Source organism: Haliaeetus albicilla, chromosome 5 (assembly GCF_947461875.1).
Source record: "Haliaeetus albicilla chromosome 5, bHalAlb1.1, whole genome shotgun sequence".
Lineage (NCBI taxonomy): Eukaryota > Metazoa > Chordata > Aves > Accipitriformes > Accipitridae > Haliaeetus > Haliaeetus albicilla.
The window spans coordinates 11,936,445-11,960,018 of NC_091487.1; the positions used below are offsets into that span (position 1 = coordinate 11,936,445).

Below are 23,574 nucleotides of genomic sequence, written 5' to 3' on the forward strand. Positions count from 1 at the left end.
TCTCCCATCAAATGTGTGTTTGGGGAGACTTGAGGGTCACCGGCAGCAAGGGTGAAACCCCTTCCCCAGGGAATGTCTCTGCCTTTGCCGTCAGTGAACCCAGGCCTCGTCTCCGGCACCCAGGCAGGCGGTTTCCAGAAATCTCTGCCTGCCCTCCCCCCAGGGCAGCCTCCTCGGGGGAAAGGCAGCTCAAGGCCAACCAAGCTCTTCATATGGGTTTCGTAAGGCTGTAGGAGAAACCACAATGTGGGCTCAGAAGCAGCGGAATCGTTATCTAAACCCCAAATAGCACGGTACTAACTCCTACTTCTGTCTCGTGTTTAGGATTGAAGTGATGTGGAGAGCCCTGCGTGCCCCAGTGGTACGGGGGATGTAGTCAGGAGGCAAGGAGGAGCAAAGGAGGAGAGTATCGCCTCATCTTCTGTTTGCAACAAGCCCAGGCCACCTGGCATGGGAGGGGTATGGGCATAGCAGAGAGCATGTGAATCACCCTGGACATGCAGGTAACGTTCCTGCTAAATCAGATAACGCTCTGTACAGTGCTGCGTTCACCAGTAACCTGTAATGCACAATAGTGGAGAAAAAGTCGTCCTTCCACAATCAATAACACAATAATGGAGTGCTGTTTAGATGATAGTTTGAGATTTTTTTTTTAATGAATGTGATTCCATCAAGTATTAGGGAATTTTTTGCCCATTACCTTAAGTGAGAACATATTTTTTGTTGTGCTATTGACCTGCCCATATCATAATTGCAGTACTCTTTGTTATTTAGTTACGAAACTCTTCTCCATCTAATCTAAACATAATGTATGCAGTTTCAGAGGTTTCTTAAACTGCGAACTCCTACTCAGCTGTTTTTCTGACTGGCAATCATGGCTCTACTGTGCCTTTATATTTGCATCTACCTTGGGTTTTTTCCTGTCATTTTTAGTGTCATTGGTTATATTTGTCATTGTTTATGTTCTTATGTCCTTTCTTTCCCATGATGAACTGCTGTTCTGATCACTGTGGGCCCAACTGTATGCAAGATCGAGACACTCAGCAACTCCTAGTTTCCACAGGCACTCAACTCACTGGAAATGATCAGTAATTTTCAACAGACTGCCTAAGCAGTTTGGAAAAAATACACCAAAGATAATAACCAGGAAAATATATTTTAAGCAATAAATGTAAATGGGAAGAGAAGTTTCATTTGAGAAGTTAAGCAGATGCAGCTATAACCAATTTCTTTAATCTGCTGATACATGAGTGTTATGTTTAATTTTCGAGTGCTGTTTAGTTGTCAATTAGGAATTGGAAACAATTCAGTTGTTCATGGCAAGCCACTTTCTCTTGCTATTTCCTAATTTGGAATATTCTTCTAGATTTTCAAGATGTTTATCCCCTAATTCTTCAGGTTCATCTTACGTTCACACGAGTAATTTCAGAAGACACATTCACTAGCTAACACCCATCTCCTCTTGCAATTGTACACTGTGCAACATTTATAATTAAGCCTCTTAGGAAGTTAGCTGCATGGCCCATGATTAACTTCCCTTAATTCTTCATTGTTAAAGCTCAGTGCAGAGATCTCTGGAGTAATCACCCACCTTTCCATCCTGAGCTGCAGAATGGCAATGTAGCATGTAAGTCAGTATGCACCAAGATGTCACCCCAGCACGGAAGGTAAGTATTGGTGCCTTTATCACAGTCTAACAGGCCATACAGGCTTATCCAAAGAAAGTATTCTCTCAGCAGATGAGCTAGATAAAACGGTTGATCAGAGGCTGTTGACACAAGGCACAGCATCTATAATTAAGTCACTAGGGAAGCTGGGATGGGATGCTGTAACAAAGGTAGGATCCAACTTATACACAGCTTTCAGCAAATCTTAAAATGCTGTCTGAATAAAACCCAGTGAGGTAATAGCCACTTTTGACTTACTGCATGCTAGAAATTTGTCAAATAGTGGTGAGTAAAAGGGGGTAGAGGGTGCGCTATTTATTAAACACATAAATTGGATATATTTTGGTTGTTTTGTACCCGTGACACTCTTTCCATGTCTTTTCAGAGAGAAGTTTTGTGAAGAAGAGGTGTCTGTTTGTGTTGGAAGTGCTGTAATGAATGGCACATTGAGACTACTACCAGCTTATAATAATGACTGGTATTCCCTGTTCTGCAAGACTGGGAGGGAAAGAGCATATCCAATGAACAGAAGTGGATCCTTGGATTTTCGTTCTTGAGGTGGCCTTGGCTCCATGAATCTATGGAACAATTATAGTACAGAACAGTTGATTGCTTCTCTGTTTGTGCGGCAACAGATTATAGAATAAAACAAAAGTAGCCTTCACTACCTATCCTGATATGCTTTTTTTTGTGAAGAAAAATGCCACAAAAATATGGTGTAAAGTAAGAAAATGCTTAGTTTTACTTCTGTTGTTCTAAATTAAAAATAAAACTGAGTGGTTTACATCAACAAAATCCACAATCAGAACTATGTTTGCAACTGAGGTCACGCAGCAGTACTACATTTATTTTGAAGACTCTGGGTATGATTTTACACTTACATTCATTTAATACTTGCTTAGCGATGGCATTATTTGCAATTTACACTATTCTGAAGCATGAACATTGTGTGAAACTAGTAAAACGTTGGGGAAGATTCTGTAAGGTTAAAAAGGTAGAGGAGACCTAGAGAGAGGATTTGTTCTTTGATCCGGGAGATAAGAGACCAGACTTGCACAGATGCCGAGCCCTTTGGCTTCTGCTGGAGATCTGTATACTCAGCATCTCAGTCTATCAGACCTGGAGTAACTCCGAAATCTGGATGGTAGCCAAACACAACGCATTTTTATTTGAAGCAGTCTATGCTTTATATTTTGTAATGATTTCCACTATATGTATATTTTTTTTTTAAATCCTAAGCAGTTCTGTAAGGTGCACACGCTTCTCGTTGTCAGGGTGAGGGTACTGGTTGTGGTTCTGAAAGAATTGTGGTGGGGAAAGAGCTTCAGCTGATGTCTCCTGACATTCACAACTCGTGTCAAAGAAAGGAACTCTGCAACTCAGATCCATGCTCACGTGGATAAGTACACTCTCTGTTTGGACAGGAGGATAAACGTGGGTGCTGTTATGAGAAATACACGTCAGAGAAAGATAAACTATTATGTAAAGGTGAAATTAAGATCAAGATAGTTATTCATGTTGTTAGTATATTTATTTCTGCAAACGACGGGATTCTCAGCTGTATCTTAGCTTTGGGACAAACCCTGCTCATTCCTACAAAGACACCAGTAGAAGTCACTATTTTCATGAACTTCAGGTGAGCTTTACATGGGTCAAATCCCAGCCTTCCTGCATCTGTCTTCAGAGGGAACTCAGCCACTCTCCAATAAAGTTTAAGACTTTTTTTTTTTTGGCACATGACAAGAGCAGGAGACTCGCTGTGCTTCACACAACCACCCTACTTCCTTTCAGATTAAACTGTAAAATGAGCCCACAGCTTCGCAGGTGCTGGAGGCGAGGCGCAGGGCGGGCGGCAGGCCCTTCCCCTGCAGAACCAGGCCGCCTCTCTCTGGTGCGGGGCGCTGAGCGCCGGAGCCGCAGCCATGTTGGTGGCTTCTGCCAAGCCCACTCAGGGGGAGTTAATCACTCACGCGACTGAGGGCGTGCCAGTCCTGACACTACAAAGCCCTTATTTTTAGGATGATGGATTATTACATGCGTTACTGAATCCTCAACCAAGGTGTGAAGCCTCAACGGCGACAGGCCATGTGCCCGTGTTGGCGTGCAACCGCACCGCCGCCTGCGGACAACCCTTGGCCGATGGAACGCGGAGACGGATTCCGCACTCGTGTACGTGTTTAATGAAGTCAGCAAGGCCGCCGTTGCTTCTCCGCTGCGGGGGGCAGCCCCGGCGGAGTCCCGCCGCCCGCCCCCCACCGCCCTGCCTCCCCGAGGCCAAGCGAAATGGCGGCAAGCCTGGGCCCGGCCAGCGACAGGGCGCTCGCCCCGCCCTCCCGCGCCTGGCCCAATGGAATGAATGGGCTATAAATAGCGGCCAATGGGACGGCGGGTCGCGCTCTATATAAAAGAGGCGCGGCGCGGGTGCTGGGGCTCCACTCCGATTGGGGCAGCAGCGGGGCGCTGAGCGGGCGGGCAGGTCCTTGCTTTGGCTGCGGAGCCCTCGGTAAGTCCCGGGGCAGCCGAGCCGTCCTGCAGCTTTAAAATAAGATTTTTTTTTTATTTTTTTTTTTTTTTGCGCTGTGTGGGGTGGAGGCGGTCCGGCTGAGGAGGGGGAGCGGGGCTGCGGGCGCGGCGGGGGGCAGCGCAGGACAGGGGCGCCCGGCGTGCAGCAGCCGGGGCGGGGGACGTGGCGCGGAGCTCCAGCGGGGCGCGGCGCAGGTGCTTACCGGGCTTGCCCCCGGCTGGAGCGGGCCCCGCTCTAAAACCAGATTAACCCGGTATTTAGCAGGGTAGTTACATATGCTCGCCCCAGCCAGGTCCCCCGAGGGAGCCGTCTGTTGTATAATGGCTTGTTGGATGCTTCCCACTCCTCCGCTCCCAAGTCGGGGGCGGGGGGGAGCAGCCGGGGCTCCGCGGGCGCGGAGGGCGCCGGGCGCGATGCCTCCGTCGGGCCGGGGCGCGGCGGGTCCCGTGTGTCCCCCCGCCAGCCCGGCGGCGTCGGGAGGAGGCGCGATTGGCCGCCGAGGGCACCGCGCTGCCGCCCCGCTCACCTGCCGCCCGGCCCGGGGTCCCGGCGGGGCAGAGCCCCCCCGCGGCGGCCCGGCCGCTCCCCCCCCCCCCCGCCGCCCCAGAGCCGCCGGCGGGGACCGCCCGGCGCTGCCACCGCCGCGCTGCGCGACCTTGGGTGGATCCCTTCACCTGGGCGGTGCCCCGGCGGAGCGGGGAGAGCCCTGCCCCTGCGGCTGGGACGTTTAAGGACGGGGCGAGGCTGGTGGAGGTGAAGAACTTTTTCTTTCCTCCTGCCGTGGAAGGTGGTGCGGCAGCAAAGGTGTAAAAGGCACGGGTGGAGCAACGGCCAAGGTGACCTTGCCTGGGTGCCTGGCTGCCCGCCTCAGGCGGTTTGGAGGCCTGCCAAGCCCCCAGTGATAGGCTTCCCCTCTTTCTCCCCCAGTGACTGCGGTAGGGTCAGACATGCCCTTCTCAAACAGCCACAACCTCCTGAAGATGAAGTACTCTGCTGATGACGAGTTCCCTGACCTGAGCGTTCACAACAATCACATGGCCAAGGTGCTGACCCTGGACCTGTACAAGAAATTGAGGGATAAACAGACTTCCAGTGGATTTACGCTGGATGATGTCATCCAGACTGGGGTTGACAACCCAGGTAACGGCTGGGGACCGTTAGATCTGCATAATGATCTGTTCTCCCTCCTTACTGGAAGTGCTTCTTGACAACAGCACCCAAAGCTCTTGAGCTGCTGAGAGGCAAATCTCATAAGGCATTGAGAGATGGCTCTAAACGCATGGCTGTGTTAAAGGAGGCCTTGTTCTATCAAGCCGCGTTCCTTGCTGTGATCTGACATATCAATTCCCAGACACTTCAATTATGTAACTGCTCTGCTAAATACTTTCAATCTGGAGGGGAAAAAAAAAAACCCCAAACCAAATGCATTCTAATTATAACACAACTGGGGGGGGTAGAAAAAAAAAGTCGGCTTACCTGGCTGTTCTGGTCTATTTCTACTCCAGACTGGTTACCTGATGTTCTCTAGCACTTCTATGAAAAAAGGGGGAGCAGATGTGTTTACATGTTAACATTACAGTATTTATTTTTACTCTAGCAATATCAAAATGGCCCAACTAAATAATCAGAGACTGCCTCCTGATGAGGAGTACCCGGACCTGAGCACCCACAACAACCACATGGCCAAAGTTCTAACCCTGGATTTATACAAGAAACTGAGAGACAGAGTCACGCCCAGTGGCTTCACCCTGGATGATGTCATTCAGACTGGGGTTGATAATCCTGGTAAAATGCGTTGAGAATATTTTGTGTGAGCCAGCTGAAGTAACTGGTGCTTTTGAATATGGTGGCTTAAAACTAATCTTGTGGAGGTGGTATTTATGAGCAGACTACAGAAATGCAGCTCTGTCTGTAGCAGAAAGAACAAAAAGCAAAGCATGCTTGCTTAGAGCAAAGCATGGTTGTTTAGGCATAAAGTTCTATCTGGTGGTCTAAATTAGCTAGTGAAATTGGATGTGCTGTGCAAATTTGTCCTAAACCAAGCTTGACAAATGAGTGTGGCTTAATGGCAACAGCTATGGGTTTCCATAGCACTGCATTTTACTAACTGGATAAAGTGTGAAATGTAGGGTCTCTCCAAATGTTTTTATATAAGAATGCATTTCTAAGTGACTAGACCTACCACTAAAGAACTTGCCTGGTTAGTGCTGTGTTGGAGTACAGCCAAACATCACCCAAACTTAGCTCTTCTGACTTTATTACCACTCTAGGGCATCCCTTCATAATGACAGTAGGATGCGTAGCTGGTGATGAAGAATCCTATGATGTGTTTAAGGAACTCTTTGATCCAGTTATTGAAGACAGGCATGGTGGCTACAAACCAACTGATGAGCACAAGACTGACCTGAACGCTGATAACCTGCAGGTATAAACTTTTGATCAATTACTGATGCCTAGTGGTCTGAGGACTGGGTAAAATTTTTGGCAGCTGCCTAAACTGATGGCTTGTGGTCTGTCCTCTCACTTTCACCCAGCACAGACCCACAGGCTGTGTGTCCAGTGCAATCAGACTTAAGAGCTTGCTTCTGTAGGATGTCAGTAGCTGGGTAGAACCAGGCAGCTGGCATGCAGCAGGAGCTTGCTTCATGTGCTGCTGCAACGTAGGTCATGCCAAACACATTCAACATGTATTTCTATGAACTATGGGCTGTAGCAGTCAAGTTAAACAACACTGTCCTAGGACTCAAGGACTGTCATGAAACTTAACATTTTCTACTATCTGATCTTGGACCTTAATTACCACCTGGTGGTCTCATACTATAGAGTAGAGATTGTTATGGCTAGGAGTAAGGATTTCTGCATGTTTTATGGGTTTCAAATGTTACTGTAGATTCTAGGAATTCCTAATGCCATGTTGATTGGCTAGCCATAGGTCATCTTGAAAATAAGAGGCTTCGGATAACAGCAGTGAATAATTCTTATTTGCAAGAGTAAACACCTACCTAAACAACAAGGGTTTGCCTCATGTTGATATCTCTAGATTGCAGATCTGAAGGGGTAACAGAAGCCCAGAAATGTCTGAAATGGACATAAAACTCATGGTCTGGTGGTATCCCTGTCTTCTAGCACTACTTAGTAGCTGTAGACTTAGCCTCAAAATAAGGCTTGTGTTACACAGATACATGAGCTAATGTTGAAGAAAATAGTCCTGAAGACAGACACTGGCTTACAGGCCCAGTAGTCAATATCTCAAGTATAAAATGGGAGCTACATGTATTTAGGGTAGGTATCTTGGCAACAGGGTTGTAGTCACTGTTTTTTTTGTCTTGTAGGGAGGTGATGACCTGGATCCCAATTACGTGCTGAGTTCCCGTGTCAGAACTGGTAGAAGCATCCGTGGATTCTGTCTTCCCCCGCATTGTAGTCGAGGAGAGAGGCGGGCTATTGAAAAGCTCTCTGTTGAAGGTAAAGTGAGAACTGGGTGCATGGGGGAAACTACTTATGTCCTTTGCACAAGAGGTGTTCTTTGCAGTTTGAAAATAGAGGCAGTTGGCGAAAGCCACCTCCCTCAAGACTTAGTCTGAATATGGAGCCTTCCCTGAAAAAGGCTCATTATATTACAGCTGCCTCAGCATTGCAGTTTGTAGCTGAGAGCAAGAGCACTTGTCAGAGGGAAGTTAGACTGCATTAAGTTGACCTTTGCTGATCTTGAAAGCTTTGTGTGTGGGGGAAAGAGGTTGGTTCATCATGGCTCAAACCTGAAGTGTAATAGGTATGTAGCAACTTCAGGGCTTGAGTCATGGTTGCAGTATTTTGTGGCTGCTTTTAATTGACTTTCATTAATGTTCAGCTTGCTTAGAGGTGTAGTCTTGCTCCAAATGTGCAATTGACTGGAGTAAGCCCTACCTTTCAGTGGAACTTGTCAGCTGCAGTTCTTTTCTATTGCCTCCCAACTCCAATACGTGAGAGGAAAGGATACACTCAAGGTGCAGTTCTGGAGACTGAGAGTGTAGTTGTTCCAAAACCTCTCAAGGGCAGGGTAACAGTCCTTGACTAGAATAATACTGTTTGTTATATTAATGACCTTGATTCTCCTTGGAAGAAAGCACTCCACTTCTACAGTTAAGCAGCACTAATGATTCTATACTGCATGTAGGGGAACAAAGGCTACTTGTATAAGCTGGGAAGGTGCAGACAAATCATCTGATACTGCCTTAAGTTCTGTAATGCCACAAAGGCATTGCCATTGCAGATGAAAGCAAGGGGGGAACCGAACCCAGCAGATCAGGCACTGCCATAGTTTGTGTGTGGTCTCTAAAGTGCTGGGAATGTCTAGCATCTTTGGTCCCATCCTAAAAGTAACTCTCTTTCAGCTCTGGGTAGTCTGGAAGGTGATCTCAAGGGGAAGTACTATGCTCTGAGGAACATGACTGATGCAGAGCAGCAGCAGCTGATTGATGATCACTTCTTGTTTGACAAGCCAGTTTCTCCTCTTCTGTTGGCATCTGGGATGGCACGAGATTGGCCTGATGCCAGGGGTATCTGGTGAGTATGCCCGGAAGGGAGGAGTCGTACAAAGTCCCTGCAAAAACATCTTGCAGTTTGGCTGTGGCTTGTTCTGTGGGGCAAAATGGCAGCTTCTGAACTCGTATTATAGAATGTAATGAGAAACTTGTGTGGTATTCTCTGGGAAAGTTGAATCTAAACCAGCAGAATTTGGACAAGTGTTAATCATGCACCACATTGGGCTGGTAGGAGCAAGCCAGTTGGCTAGCCTGTAACCAGAGCCCACCCATCCAGCACAGGTTAGTGAAACATCAGGCAATAATTGAAGCAGTTTGTGAAAGCAGGTAACTTCTAAAGGAGTAGATGTGCTACTACATTCAGCTCTTGTCCCAGGAGCAAGAGTAACTTGTGGTAACAAAACCATAGTGTTGGCTTAGCTCAGACTGGATGCATAGTTGCTCCCTTGTAGTCTCATTGCTTCTGCTTGCAGAAACTCACTTCTGCTGGACTAGTATGGCTTTACCTATACTAGTGATAAGATATCCCCCCCTGCCCCCAGAGACTCAGTGACATGAGTTGACTGATGCAGAGGTGTGGAATGGAAGGATTCTGCTTGTCAGATGTAGGTCACCTACATAAAACTCTGCATCTCAGGAGCTTCTGCAGCATAATTAACTTCCTCCCTTGTAAGCCAAGGGCTAGGTTTTTATCGGCTGGAATACTCCAATCTTATTACTGTAGCTGCTTCAGTATAACCCAGAGGAAGCATGCTTTGTTTCTGTAGGTCACCTTTAAGATTGCATCATCTACCTGCAGATTGCCAGCACTAGATAGTGCTGTCATCTGAGCATGACTAATCCACAGGCTTGAAGTGTAAATTCTCAGTGTTGTCTGCATAAATAACTTTCCTCAGGTACTAGTTAATTTTTGATCCTAATCAAGCTGAGAAATTATCAGCATGGTAAATATTGATAATAGTACTTGCTGCCAGCTGCAAGCTAGGACAAGAGGGGCCCATTGGTGTTCAGAGGTTTTTATAGCATCTCTGAAGAGCCCCGATCTAAAATTAGTAGTGAAAACTCAGCTTAGTTCTCTGATAAGGTATAAAGTGCAGTTCAACAGAATCTGACAAAATTCTGATAAAAGGCTTTGTTATACATTGTCAACATGGTGTCATTATGAACATCACTGTACAGGGCTGCCTCAAAGTCTGTACTGATCACCCTTCTGCAAACTCTGCTGAACAGATGAAATCTCTTAAAATTTGTAAACTCAGACCATGAGCAAGCTAGGGGGATGACTGGATTTTAGGGTTTGATACTGTTAGGCTGGCTAATGTTATGTTATTACTCATTCTGACCTGTTTAGATACAGGCCAATTCTAGATACCTCTTGAAAAGAGCAGGGTAAAAAAATACCAGTTTAATTCTGTTAGGTCCTGCATGGACAAAAGAAGTAAAATTAATTTCTTTGAAGAAGCAACTAAGCGAGCCTCTCAAAATAAAAGTTACAATGATGAGTAATTTGGTGCTATTACAATTATCTTGAAAATGTCAGGTGAGACAGACAAGTTGTTTGCCTTGTCTCCTAGGCACAATGATAACAAGACCTTCCTTGTCTGGATCAATGAGGAGGATCACCTTAGAGTTATTTCCATGCAGAAAGGTGGCAACATGAAGGAAGTATTTACCCGCTTCTGTACTGGGCTAACACAGGTAAATCAATATTGCCTGAACTCTAGGTCCAAATGGTACATGTTTGTTGGGTTAGAGCTGAGACTGCAAACTCTTTCAAGCCCCCTCCAGAGTCCTGCATGGTGGTGCTTCATAGCCTGGGTCTTTGGGAACACCCTGATGAGGTCCAGAGCTGTGAGGGCTGAAACACCTATATTGTCAAAGCATTGTGGTTATGAAATCTAGAACATGTCCTCTGATGTGGCACCCTTATCCAAGTGTCTAAACTGTACTTAAAGGATTTCCACATGGTTCTATAAATCAAGCATTGAGAGACCCTGGGAGGGAGGAGAAAGTGCTTGAATGTGGATGGGCAAAGCTGGACTGAAGTTTCTAGGCTGAATGCTTTTCTCAGCTTCTAGTCTTGATATGAACTTGAGCCTTACCAGCCCTTGCCTAATCCTAACAGATGTGCCAGCTTGACATGTACTAAATCAAGCTTCCCAACAGATAGTGATTTCAGATTTCAGTGTAGCTTAAACTTAGCCTGCCTCACTGCTAGGAGCAAGATTAAGGCCTTGAAAGCCCCTTGGTGGCCCTTTTTCGAAATGGAGGGGGCTTAGTGGCTGACTTAAATAGGTGTTCAAACTATTGTGGCTGTTGCTATGTAACTGAAGCTGTAAATGAGCACTAATGGATGACCTACATCCTTCAGGCAGAGAACAATCTCTAAACATTCATTCTCTCTATTTATAGATAGAAACTCTCTTCAAGGCCAAAAACTATGAGTTCATGTGGAATCCACACTTGGGCTACATCCTGACCTGCCCATCCAACCTTGGAACGGGGCTCCGTGCTGGTGTGCACATCAAGCTACCAAACCTTGGGAAACATGAGAGTTTTGGAGAAGTCCTCAAGAGGCTTCGGCTGCAGAAACGAGGCACAGGTGAGAGATGATACAGTGATGTCCTAGTCAGGCTGCCCTAATGACACCAGCAAAAGCCTGCCTACAGCCAGAGCCATGTCTTGGTTCATGCTGGCAGTGCCTGTCACACCATCCAAAAGGTATCCTTGTAAAGCACATGGAGAGAACCAAGCCTTAGTGTATCTGGCTACCTAGGTATGTCCTTCTATGTGGTATTCTGAGCACCAGTTAAGGTAAACCTGGTGGCAGCTGTTCCTGTTATAAGCGGGGATGGGAATTCCGATTTAACTTCTGGCTAGGAAATGGCTACAGTGGTAATTCTGACCACAGGTTAGATTGCTTATGTGTTAAAAGAATAAAGAGCTGGCCTAATGGCATGCTCAGTGGCTCATGTTGGCAGTCACATACAGCTATATCTCCCTTCATGTAGGAGGAGGCAGCAGTGGCAGCTTGTAGAGAACTGTCTTCTTGTGTTCCCACCTCAAGCTAGTGAGGGAAGAAAGATACTCACCTGCTCTAGCAGTGGTCAGTGTACTAACTAAATTTCTTGCTCCAGGTGGTGTGGACACAGCTGCTGTTGGAGGAGTGTTTGATGTCTCCAATGCTGATCGTCTGGGCTTCTCTGAAGTGGAGCTGGTGCAGATGGTGGTGGATGGTGTGAAGCTGCTCATTAAAATGGAAAAACGCCTTGAAAAAGGCCAGTCCATTGATGACCTCATACCAGCTCAGAAATAAAGCATTTTATTCTCATGCTTCCTAACTTATTGGATGAATAATAAAATGTCACTCCAGTTCAAACCCCTGGGGTCAGAGCCCACTTAGTTACACTGTAGAGAAGTCTTTCATCCATCTGTGTTAGAGTTTATTTTTTTGATGGTTGAGATGTTGCTGAAAACAAAATAAACTATTGTTTTGGCCTGAGATGTCTTAGATGTGTTAACTGACTGTCTTTTGAGATTTAAGTGACTTGTTTTTTGTAGTTATGCTAGATGGGCTGGTTTTGTGTGCTAGCATATCTTCCTGGCTGTGCTGCTGCAGTCTATTCAAGTTGAAGTGTGGTTAAAGTAGTGTCAAAGTGAACCTTTAACTTGATTGTAGTTGCTGTAAATTTGAGAACTAGTGTTAAACATGAGTCACTGCGAACATGTCCTACCTCCGAGGCTTTGACTTGTGCATCTGCTTGTGGCAACTGTAAACTCTCATTATCCTGACTACAGCAAGCCAGGCTGACTCCTGTGAGGGAGGGGAGACAGATCTGGGTACAAAAGGCTACTGTTTTCAGACAGGTCCTCCAGGGGCTACAGGCAATACTCTGAGGTCAGACTTCAGCCCATAATAATATCCACACTAAGCCTGTTTGTGGGGAGAAGATCACATCTTTAGAGATGTGCAGAGAGTTGGTGTAAACAACTAATTGTTCTTTTGGGGGTAAGGCGTGAGGTGAAACTTAAACTCATTCTTCTTAAGTGGTTTCAGCTCAGCCAGGGAAGTGATGAGGGCTGTAAGCTACTAGTTACAGGAAAAATACAGATAACTAGCTTTCTTCAGCTGTAGCAGTTATGCCATGAATCTAAAAGCAAGCAGTATAGTTAGAACATGCTAAATGGTTGGGTTTTTTTCCAAACTGGGTCTGGCTTGCAAGCTCAGGCTGTTCCTCTGGGTGTGAGTTTACAGTGTTACATCAAGTAAGTCTTATCCAGAATGGCTGTAGTCAGTGTATGTGTGTGCTTGCTGTGTGGAAGCATCACATTATTAACCCACAAGAACAATGTTTTCCAGAAGTACTGATAGCTAGAAGCATCAGACCCTTAGTAACAATAGTTTTTGCAGCTTGTGCTACCTGGGAAGCAGATAGCACCTGCTCAACAGCTCTACCCACTGCTAAAACCTGGCTTTTATAGGGGGAGTGTGATGAAAGGTTGATACATAGCTTCACAGTGTGCAGCTTTATATAGGTTTGCATAGATAACTGAAGCTTTCTTTTGTAGAGGCTGTGATATTTCTAAGTCTGTGATTGCAGGCTGTCACTTAGCTAAAGTGATGATTCCAGTTTGGGTAAGCTAATTAAATTTTGGTGAGGGAAAGGCTGAGTGAATATCTCAGATGAGATTTTTTTTTTTTTTTTTTAATATAGCTTTCTATGTGATTCAAATTTAACTGGGTGGGGGAGAGGAGATCACATGTAAGAGTTTTGTTCTGTGCTGGGTGATGTTCCTGTATTTGAGTTAATCAGCACAGGGGTTTTTCTGTGTGAGGCTTGTGAGAGTGGGAAAGGGAAAATTGTGCAAGAGACAACCGGTTGGTTCTGTATATTCTTTAGATCCCCCTTGCTGTGCTTCATGTCACTGTTCACAGACGCTTGGCGAATAGCTGGTGCTGTATCTTGTAATCAGAGAGTGTTCATTTAGTGGCACCTCTCCTCAACACGGTGTCGTTACTGCACTCACAGCAATTATCTAATGGAAGGAGGGTGCCTGAAAACTTGTCTATTTTTTTCTAGCTATATCAGCTGGACTAATAAAAACATCTCTCTCCCTATGCATCTTGTTTCTCCTATGTCCTTAGCCCATCAGAGCTGCTACATCTCTCTGTCTCATTTTAGCTCCTGGGTCCCCACAGTCTGAGGTAGGACCTGTAGCTGGCTAAAAAATTATGGTCAAAGCAGCGAGCTAGTCTTCAATGCTTGCATCTAACTAGAAAATATTTCTTTTTAACTGGTTTTCTTTCCCACCCACCACCTTTGCTGTGTTCCCTCCTGTTGCTGCCACAAGGAATAACATGACCGTGCTTTTGTTTCAGCTTGTACAAAGCAATTGAAAATATTCCAGAGAATGAACGTGTCACGGCAAAAGGCTGGACACAGTGACTTAGCCCAGCTGGAACTTGCTAAAAAACCTGTGATCAAGAGCGAAATTAAACCTCCCACCCCCTCGCCTTGAAAGCTTTGGTTTGATTCTCAGCATTACTCACCGTCGTGCCCTGGGTGCCTACCGTGGGTCACTCGGATACTGCGGCCGTACAAAGTAGGTCGTACGGAGCGGCTGCTCGCTCGTGCCTCAGGCATCTGCAGTCGGGCTGGGCATCGGCAAGCTGCCGTGGGTCAGGGGTGCCTTGGCCTTAAACTGAGGGGAGGAGAGGGGGGTCATCACTTGCAGGTGCGCTTTATACAGGGGACCTGCAATTAGCCTTGCTGGCGGAGCCACCGGTGTCACGTAGCTTTCGGGAAGGATGCGGGAGCTGGCGCGGCCGGCAGAGCCCTCCGGATGGGTGAGCTCATGCTCTGCATCACACCCAGCAGTGACGGCGTCATCCCTCACCCAGCCCGGAGCGGTGCACAGACTCCTCAGTTGGCCAAAAAAGTGCTGACGATGTGTGGGCGCGGGCTGGGGGAGGAGAGGGGCCGGGAAGCCCTTCGGGCCATGCAGGCGTGTGTTGTGTCTCGGGGCTTTCTCGTGAAGTTTCAGCTGAACTTTTCTCGCTTACAGATTCGGGAGCGGCGATGGTTGCTGCCGTCCTGCTGCCGGGGAGAGCGGCTGCGCTCTGCCGGCTGTCAGGCCGGCCTTCTTTCCCTGCCCTCACAGGCCCTGCTCCCACAGCCTGGCATGTTGCCCCTCGGCTGCCAGCTCACCCCTCGGAACACGCGCCATTTTTGTAATGTTTTCAGGGGGAATTTCTTTTTGTCACTGTCTTTCTCTTCTAAACGTTTCTCTCTCCTCAGGGGAGCCAGCTGCCTAGCCCACATTGCCCGTGTGGGCAATGCCTGCGCCGGCAGCAGTCAGCCAGCCCATTGCCCTTCCCTCTCGGCACGCCTGGCACAGGGCAGCACGTTGCCCGCTGGGACCCCCAGGGTCCATTATTCAAGAAATCAAGCTGCTGGGGAAACCGTTTACATCTCACATTACACTTACTGGCAGTAGACTGCCCAGAAATGCTCCTTATTTCACTTTCGTGCTATCTACTGGAAAATTATTCATGGTCTTTCACCCACTTGTGGACTAAGCCACACGGAGGAAGCTCAGCATTACGGCATCGACCCTGGGCACGCTGCCATGCTGTGGGAAGCTCCCAGGCCTGAGTGAAGTGTTCGAGCTCCCCACACGCTCCCTTGTGCCCCCGGCCAAGCGAGGGGACAGGAGGGCTGCTTCACGAGGAGGGAGGTCCACGTGCTCCAGGGAGGCTCCTGCTTCCTGGGACGAGGTGGCCCAACTGTGTGACTCCTCTCTCACGAAAATGAAGTACGGAGCAAGGTGGTTTTATCTGCTCACGCCTGGCGAGAGTCCTGCCTGGGGTGCAGGAGGCTGCTGCTCGAGTCCTGCCCTCCGCCTGGGGTCCTTGCTTGGCTCAGCTCAGCTCAGCTCAGGCCCAACCACAGCTGAGGCCAGGGGAATGCTTTCCTCCAGCTTTCCATTTTGCCCAGCGTAATTAATCCATCACTAGGCTAAGAAGAAAAAGGAAGGCGCTATTGCCTAATGTCTCCGACACCCATCAGGGAGGGAGGAGGTTTAGGCTCCAGCCTGTCCTCAGATGAGTATTACCATATTTTTACGCAACATGGAATAGCTTGAGCAGGAGAGTTTTAGTGATTTTTTTTTTTTTTTTTTTTTTTTTTTCCCTCTTTGCTCCACCCACCCACCCACAAAAAATGTGGTAGCGTGGTGGGAAGGGCACTGTTCTGGGAATGGAGACAGAAATCACAGCCTTTTCATCTCCTGTTTGCTTTTCTTTTTCCCCTGGGGAAGCAGCAGGCCAGCAGGCTCCTTTGGCTGCTCTGCATTCCTCTGGCTAGTCTGCCTTCCCACCTCTTCTAAAAAACCACAGTTACAAAGCTGGAAATAAATAGCCCAGCTGACCATTTTCTCCAGCCCTCCACCAGTGGGATAGGGCACTTCTCCACCATCCTGGGGCTTCGTCAGGTTTATTTGTCCCCATTGAAGGGGGAACCAAGCCCAGCGATGGAGCAGGACACCCCATAGCCTAAGATGTTGAGATGAGACGCTAAACAGAACCAGGTCTCCTGCATCGCTTGACCCTCTTCCCCCGTCTTTGACACATCAGGGTTTACTTTCTTACACAGAAATTATGCAAGCTCCTGCCCAGCTCCATTTTGAGGCCCGGCCCGCTCGCCTTGGGTTCCCAGCCCCACAGCACCTCTGCCTCACCAGCCACCGCGCAGGAGAACCAAACGGCGAGGGCTGCCCTTGAGCTGCAGAGACGTTTGTATGTGGAGATAGGGGTTTTCCCCCACCTTTTGAAAGACCATCTTTTTTTTTTATTCAAACGCTGCATAGAGCCAGGTCGTGCGCATCAGGTGAGGAGCCGTATCTACTACACCCACAGTGTGGGTCTAGTAATTAAATTGTCAGCGTGGGCTCAGACTGGGATCGACAATTAACGGGGAAAATCTGCATTACCAGACAGGGTAAAAATAAACAGAGATGCATCCAAACCTACCGAAGATTTTTGTTTTCCTCCTCCAGGTAGTGAGTAAGACTATGAGAAACCATATATAAAAATATATATATGTACGTATATTTCTATATATACATATGTGTGTATATATATTAATATAAACTTTCAAAGAGCAAAATGTCTCATATTTAACACCTGGGAAAAGGGATAGAAAAGGTAACACTCAGAAAAATGTGAACACCGAGGTTTTTATTGACTGTCAAAAGCTTCAGCTACAAATATAGAATGGGCAACCCTGAGCTTTCTATGATGCAATTTCAGAATAAGATCAGAACTGAAGATTAATTTGCCAGATACACATGCAAGCCCCAGATCTTTGTAAAGACCTCGGCTTCTCACTGTGTTTAGTGCAGATGGGTGTGAGGTTCAGCCAACGGCTGCAGTCTGATTGCTCTTTCCACATCCATTGATGACCAGAGAGTAAAACTGAGAATAACCTGTGCTGAAGAGACCTTGGAAGTGTCAGCTTATATTTTTGCAGTGACTTCTTGTGATGGTGTTTGATGGTAGTACTCAAGCACAGCAAAGCTTTCCTGGATTACTCGTGAATGAGCAAGACACTGAAAAATAAGTGAATTAACTCAACTGAAATCCCATGTTCTTCGGCCTGGTCCGGCAGAGCCGTTAGCATGTACACTGAGGACAGTTTTGTTGGGATGTAAATAGCGGCTGTTCGCAGTTCAAATGCTGCCATCTGTTCAAAGTGCAGCGAAACCAGAGGGAAAACCAACAGCAGGTTCAGCACTGGCGCCAGCCCTGCCCACGGGAGCTGACGGAGGCTATGCACCGGCTTTGGCACAGAGCGGATTTCTCCTGCTTCGCTGGCCTGGGACAAAGCTGGAGGTGACCACAGCAGTGAGAGGCAGACGAGATGGTTTTAGGGCACTGGATGGTGAAGTCATCTCGGACAGGAAAACTGGTGTTTCAGTAAGTGTGGGCCAGGCTTCGTCTGCCCGCAGAAACTGGCTGGTCTCCCTCCACAGCTGTGGTGAAATCCCCTGAATCATCGCTAATCACTGCTCGGGCTAATGATGTTCCCAGGCTCCTGGGCAGAGCGTGCCTGTGATCACTGGGAAGCCGGCAGAGCTGTCCTGTGCTGGCGGTGCCGATCCGGAGGGACGTGCTGGAAGTGAGTGACTGAACGTGTGTCCAGATGGGCACAAAAGGAGAGGTCTCCAGTGGGGTGAACGCCAGGAAAGCCATGGGACCATGCTGCTCCACAAGTGGGCTGTCTTCAGCAAGGGGTATCGGGATACCATCGTATCGGATCACTGCTGCAACAGCCTCCAAGTTGGGACTTGTCTGGGGAGAGACGGCTCCAGAGATACTCATGGGAATGTGCATGAGAAGAGGATTGCAATGGACAGGAGCGCTTATGGGCCCAGAGCGTCAGCTCCTCGCCATGGGATACTGATGGCTGGCTTTTTTTTTTTTTTATAAGCCATTGTTTTAAGGCAAAACATCGTTGAGCATCTTGAGGATGCTCTTTTCCCTAGAGCTGGAATAAGTGCCTTACTTCCTTCTCTCTGCCTCAGGGACATCATCCCTGCCCCTGCCAGGCCAAGGGGACATGCTGCTGCCAGTCCCACTTCCCCTCCTCTGTCTGGTGGGTGGCACGGGGTGTTCTCTGCTCCCATGGAGGGGTGCCTGGTGGGGCCCCAGCAGTGCCCCAGACCTTGCACCTACCTAGAGGGTGGAAAGGGCCATGAGTAATCAACAGCTCAGCTATTTCCCACTGCTGAAAGCCTCGGGAGAGGCTTGAGGATTTCTTACAGCTGTTCTGGAGAGCAGAGGAGGGAACGCAAGGCCGGGCACGCATGGACGCCTGTGCAAGTGCTGCAGTATACCCAGCCACCCCCAGCGCTCAGTCTCAGTGCCCACCAGGTGCTCTGGGCATCTTCCTATTCTGCCTGTGCCTCTCCAGATGCTGATCCCCAGCCCGTGCTGGCTCTCACAGCATCCCAGAAGGTCCATCCTTCCCCCCCTGCCGCCCAAACTCTTGTGAAGCCCCATCCCAGCAGCAGGAGGTAAGTGCTGGGGAAGGGTGCACCTCCCCACCGCAGTGATGTCCCAAAGGGCTGGGTCCTGGCCAGCATCCCTGGCCACCGGTGATCATACAGACCATTTCTCACTGCAAAGCACCTCCCGACTGCATTAACGTGGAAGAGAGTCAGGTTGAGAGGCAGTAGGGATTGCACCAGCCAGCTCTCTGCAGGGCTGTGTGAGAAGCACACTAATGTCCAGCTGCTGCATATCACACCTTGCATCTGAGCATCACTTTACCCTTGTGCAATAGCTAAACCGCCCATCGGTTATCTCACCAAAGTGCTTGCTTTGACTTACTCATGCTGTGGGGTGCTATGAAGTGGGGCAGGGCTGAGGGCTCATCTAGGCGAGCTATCCTCACAGCTTGCTGCAGGGGACTGACCAAACCAGAGCCATAAGCTACGTGTTTTCTGTTACTTGGTGGTTTGGCCTTTTGGGGGGGCTTTTTTTTTTTTTTGGTGGTTTTTATTTGCAATGAACGCTGTGGTTTGTGAAGACACTTGTCAGCAGGATGGAGACCTTGCAGCTTAGCATGGGGAGAGCTGCCTGCCTCGGATTGCAGGCAGCAGCCTGTGTCACTGCTGAGCCAGAATAAGGTGATGAGGACAACCTCAGCAGGGGACAGAGAAGGTCCATCTCTGCCGGACCTGCCGCTTGCTGCTGTGGGGCAACACCCCCAGCACAGGGGGCTGGTTTCGGAACGTGTCAGAGGGGAAGGGGCCCTGTGGCAGCACAGGGCTCTGCCTTGGTTCATGTGGCTCACTTCCTGGCAGTAACCTAAACTTTGGACAAAACCAGGCCCCAGCCCCAGCGGGGAATCACCAGTCTGGCCCCAGCAGCCACCCCTAGAGCATCCAGCCTCCTCTCCCGCTGGCCGTCGCAGAAGTTCAGCAGCAGTTCGTGCCGGGGGTTACTTGTGTCCTCACACATGCAACAGGATTGCATGTTTCAGGATGCAGCCCTGGGCTGCTACCCACTGTTGGAAAGGCACTGCATCCCTCTCCTCTCCTGGGGGGACCATCCCTCTCCTCTCCAGGGGCTGAGCACCCCTCCCACAGCCCTTTCCCCCTCCTCTTGAAATGTTTTTGAATTGATTCAGGTAGTCCTGGTGCCTCGGCATGACACCCTTGAACACCTGGCTGGGAAAACCCTTCAATGTAGTATAAACCACAGTTTTAAAGGCAGACAAAAATTTATTTTGTTTTTCCTAACACGGAATAAAGGATCAGCCCTTGAGCAGTATTTATGAGAAATGACACCAAGCGGTGGGTCAGCTGGAGCACCCGGAGCCCCTGAAGAGGCATAAGACAGCAGATGGCCAGTGTATCTTTACCAAATACTTTTATATAACCAGTGTCGAAGCCAGCAATGACTTGGCTTTGCAGTTAGACTATGTGCCCTTTTAGCCTTTACTTTCCTGGGATACCTGTACACCGTCCTCCCCTTTTGACATCCTTTCCATTTTGCTTGCCATTGACATGGCCACATAGAGATTTTTCATACAACTTAGTTCTGAACTGAAGCCTCCACCAAGAACAACTCCTCCGAAGATCCATCATCTTGTACAGGAGTTGTTTAAGTGCCCAGCTGATGTGCCTTTCAGCTCAGTTTATTCACTTTCAGTTAAAGCCAGCCCTGAGCAGGGACCACTGAAAACACAGATTAGATTACCTAAAAGGAATTTGGAATAAACACATCAAGAAGATATAGAGAAACAGTGAAATGTATTTATAAACCTAAGAGCTATTCGAGGCTGAATGGGCATGGGAACAGTTATTACAAAGACTTATAAAACTTAGAAGTAAGGTAAAACAATTTTTAAGATACTAAGAAATATCTTCCAGTGGGTACCAGTGGGGGGGGGGGGGGAACACTTTGTTGTTTGCCGGCACTTAGTCCCATGATGCTTTCAAACACAAACATCCATCATTAAACCTTTGTTAATTCTCCCTTCTGATTTTTGTGTGGGTCATTTAGCATTACTTAATACTGAGCTTAGGGGAAAACCTAATAAGCCAACCACTAATCTTTGAACTTGGCACATAATTCTCCGTTTGCTATTTCTCAACATGTTCTTTCTTGTCCTTCCACCTCACTGAGAAAAACCCTGGAGTGCGGGCAGAGGTAATTGCAGACAGCAGCAGCAAGCTGGCCACAGCGGCGAGCCTGTGCCCACGCTGGCACTTGGGACATGGTGGCCGTGGACTAGTGGCTGCAGTTTCCAAACGAGCTGTTGTGGGAGATATTTTGGGACTTGGAAATGAGCGTCTCAGAAAAGGCAACCTGTGGTGAGGGACTGTTATCAAGCCACACTGAGACTGCGCGATCTTTGGAAAATAAGACAAAAAAATTAAATACATATATATTTATTTTAAGCAACAACACTTACACTCTGCATGAAGCATGCAGCTAAAGCATATTTTAGAAGCAGCTGAAATCTTGTCAGTATTTTCTTTCCTTTCCAAGGTAGGAAAGGGGGGGATGCAATGCTAACCTAGGAGAAGGACATCTCTAGGGCTAGGCTTTGGGGACATCAACAACAGTGAAACTGCAGACTCTGGTTTGGGGAAGAAAACAAGATCACTCCTTCAGCTTATGCCAGGCTTAGTACTAATGGTACTTTGCATTTGTATAATGTTCCATTTAGCAAATCATTATGCAGGCTTTTAATTGTTAGCCCCATTTCACAGTGTGGAGGAAGCAGCTTTGCTGAGGCTGGGGACAGCAGCTCTTGGACATGGTCCTCTGCCTTCCTGCTCACCCTTTTCAGAGATGAGGGTTGACCTGGTCACTCTTTGTCTTCTCCAAATGGAAAAAAAAACCCACAACCCAATCCTGGTTTAAGATGCAGAATCCACCCTTAGCTGAGTGTCTCTCTCACGTACAAATTCACTCACAGTCCTGGGCGAGGATTTTGCCTGAGTATTTTTGTCCCAACTAGTTGGATTTTATTTATGCCCCTTTTATTCTGTTCCTTCCTCGAGATTAAAAAAAGCCCAACAACAAAAGTAAAAATAAAGTACAAAGGTCTCAAGACAGCTCAACCTTTCCCTGCTGCCCCTCCTGCAGAAATAGAAAATTCCTGCAGAATTTCTCTTGGGAATGGAAAAGACTGTAAAGAGCACGTTATCAGAGACGAAGAGCCTTGTGGTCCACTCACAGCTGGAGACCCTGGTCCCCCCCACAGCTCACCTCCCACCAGCGTGGAGATGGCACCAAAGGGGACATCACCCTCCAACCCAGCTCAGGGCAGACCCTTGCACCAACCCAAGCGCTAGCAGGAATAAAACCCTGCAATAGATGAGGCCGACTCCCGGTCCGCAGCTCCCCAGCTCCTTGTTTCAGGTGCTGGGCTTTGTCCTCCAAGTTTTGTCCCACACCCTAAAATGGCCAAAACTTGGAGGACAAAGCCCAGCACCTGAAACAAGGAGCTGGGGGGCTGTGGACCAGGACGGGCAGCAGGAGTAGTTGCAGAGAGCAGGGACCACAGCGAGGGTCCACCCGAAATAAGGAAAGGGGGTAAAAGCAGGGGAGAGATCTTGCAGGGTGAAAGTGGGGTCAGAAAGCCAAGGCCAGAGCAGTGCTGCCCTGGCAGGCTTCACTCTCTCGTTCTCATGGAAACAGGAGTGATGCCCTTCAGCTTGGCTGTTTTCTCAGCTTATTTTTAAAGGTGGCTCCTGTTTATGCTGGAGAGCATTTCAGCAGCCCCCTTCCCTGGGGGCTCCCCCCGGCAGGACCCTGGGGTGGCCTTTGAGGAGCAAGGCAACACCGCGAGGCACAGGAGGGAGAGCTGCCCCTGTGCTGGGAGAGCACTATCTAATCAGGGCGACAGCTGGAGCCCCGTAAACGGCAGCGCCAGCGAGCCCCAGCCCTGCACGCCAAGGAGGCTCTGACAAGCCAGTGGTAACTCCCGTATCTGCTATAGGTCAAAGTCACATTCAGCAGAGGCCGGGAGCGCAAGCTGGCGTCTTTCAACTTCCCCTCTACACTGAGCAGATGAGGAATCTTTTAACAAAAAAAAAATCTCACTTGGCCCAAGCACAGGAAAACAGCCGCCTTTTGAGTAGTTGGGTCAAGCAAGAGACTTCCAAATCAGGGCATCCCAGTCCCCCCTGTGGCCCTCGTGGTGCCTGCATGCGAGCTCTGAATGGGGAATGCGCTTTTCTCCCTGTGCTAGGAATCGGTGCCTGTCTGTTCCTATTAAAGGATATTGTTTAATCTCTGGCTGGGCTGATGTTTGCACAGGCTGGAAGCTGCAGCCCAGCAGAAATCCTTGGCAAGTCACATTAGGACCCCGGGTCTGTTTGGGGATGCTCATATTTTTGTGAAGGGTGCAGCTCCAAAACACAGCAGGGTGTTGCCAGTATAGCCAAGGGTGCTTGCAGCAGAGCTGATGTGTCCTGGGAACTGAGCTGCCTTCGCACTGCTTGGGTGGTGCTTCCATGGGGCAGCCCTTCACCAGTGGGGGCTTGTAAGACCTGCAGGTCTGAGTGATGCTTTGTGAGCCTGAACATCACTCTGCAGGTGACAAGAACGCAGCCCACGAGAGGGGGACATGGCACCAGCCCCTTGAGGTCCTGCAGGATGACCTCCACCATGGGGGGTAGACAGGTCAGGTGAGCACCCACCAGACACGAGGAGCTGGCAGCAGGGGACCGGACTGCTCACGGTGAGTGGGACCTCGGCACATGAGTGCACCTGCCACCAGGAACCCAGCATCCAGCTGGATTCGGGCCAGGCTCAGGGACACTTAGGCTGCCACCT

General features: G+C 48.5%; 1 protein-coding gene and 1 long non-coding RNA gene across 4 annotated transcripts; both read left to right on the forward strand.

Annotated features, from left to right (window-relative positions):
- Positions 1 to 28: 28 nt before the first annotated feature.
- Positions 29 to 2,334, forward strand: LOC138685414 (uncharacterized). Its single transcript, XR_011324652.1, has 3 exons — positions 29 to 503; positions 1,559 to 1,667; positions 2,053 to 2,334. It is a non-coding gene; the product is annotated as an uncharacterized lncRNA (long non-coding RNA).
- Positions 2,335 to 4,051: 1,717 nt separating this feature from the next.
- On the forward strand, positions 4,052 to 12,216 carry CKB (creatine kinase B). Of its 3 annotated transcripts, none has more exons than XM_069783365.1 (8): positions 4,052 to 4,170; positions 5,789 to 5,976; positions 6,462 to 6,616; positions 7,524 to 7,656; positions 8,565 to 8,736; positions 10,289 to 10,412; positions 11,127 to 11,316; positions 11,852 to 12,216. In XM_069783365.1, the coding sequence occupies exons 2-8, from the start codon at positions 5,799 to 5,801 to the stop codon at positions 12,028 to 12,030; spliced, it is 1,131 nt and encodes a 376-aa protein (XP_069639466.1). In that variant the 5' UTR covers positions 4,052 to 4,170; positions 5,789 to 5,798; the 3' UTR covers positions 12,031 to 12,216. The 3 variants fall into 3 exon arrangements, with proteins under 3 accessions (XP_069639466.1, XP_069639465.1, XP_069639467.1); XM_069783364.1 differs by lacking the exon at positions 5,789 to 5,976 and adding an exon at positions 5,119 to 5,331 and having other exon boundaries at positions 4,053 to 4,170; XM_069783366.1 differs by lacking the exon at positions 4,052 to 4,170 and adding an exon at positions 5,119 to 5,331.
- The last annotated feature ends 11,358 nt before the right edge of the window (positions 12,217 to 23,574 follow it).

Coding starts and splice junctions, on each gene's coding strand:
- CKB (XM_069783364.1), top strand. CDS start 5,139: ATGCCCTTCTCAAACAGCCACAACCTCCTGAAGATGAAGTACTCTGCT. Junction 6,617..7,523: donor TGAACGCTGATAACCTGCAG/GTATAAACTTTT, acceptor TTTGTCTTGTAG/GGAGGTGATGACCTGGATCC. Junction 10,413..11,126: donor TCTGTACTGGGCTAACACAG/GTAAATCAATAT, acceptor CTCTATTTATAG/ATAGAAACTCTCTTCAAGGC.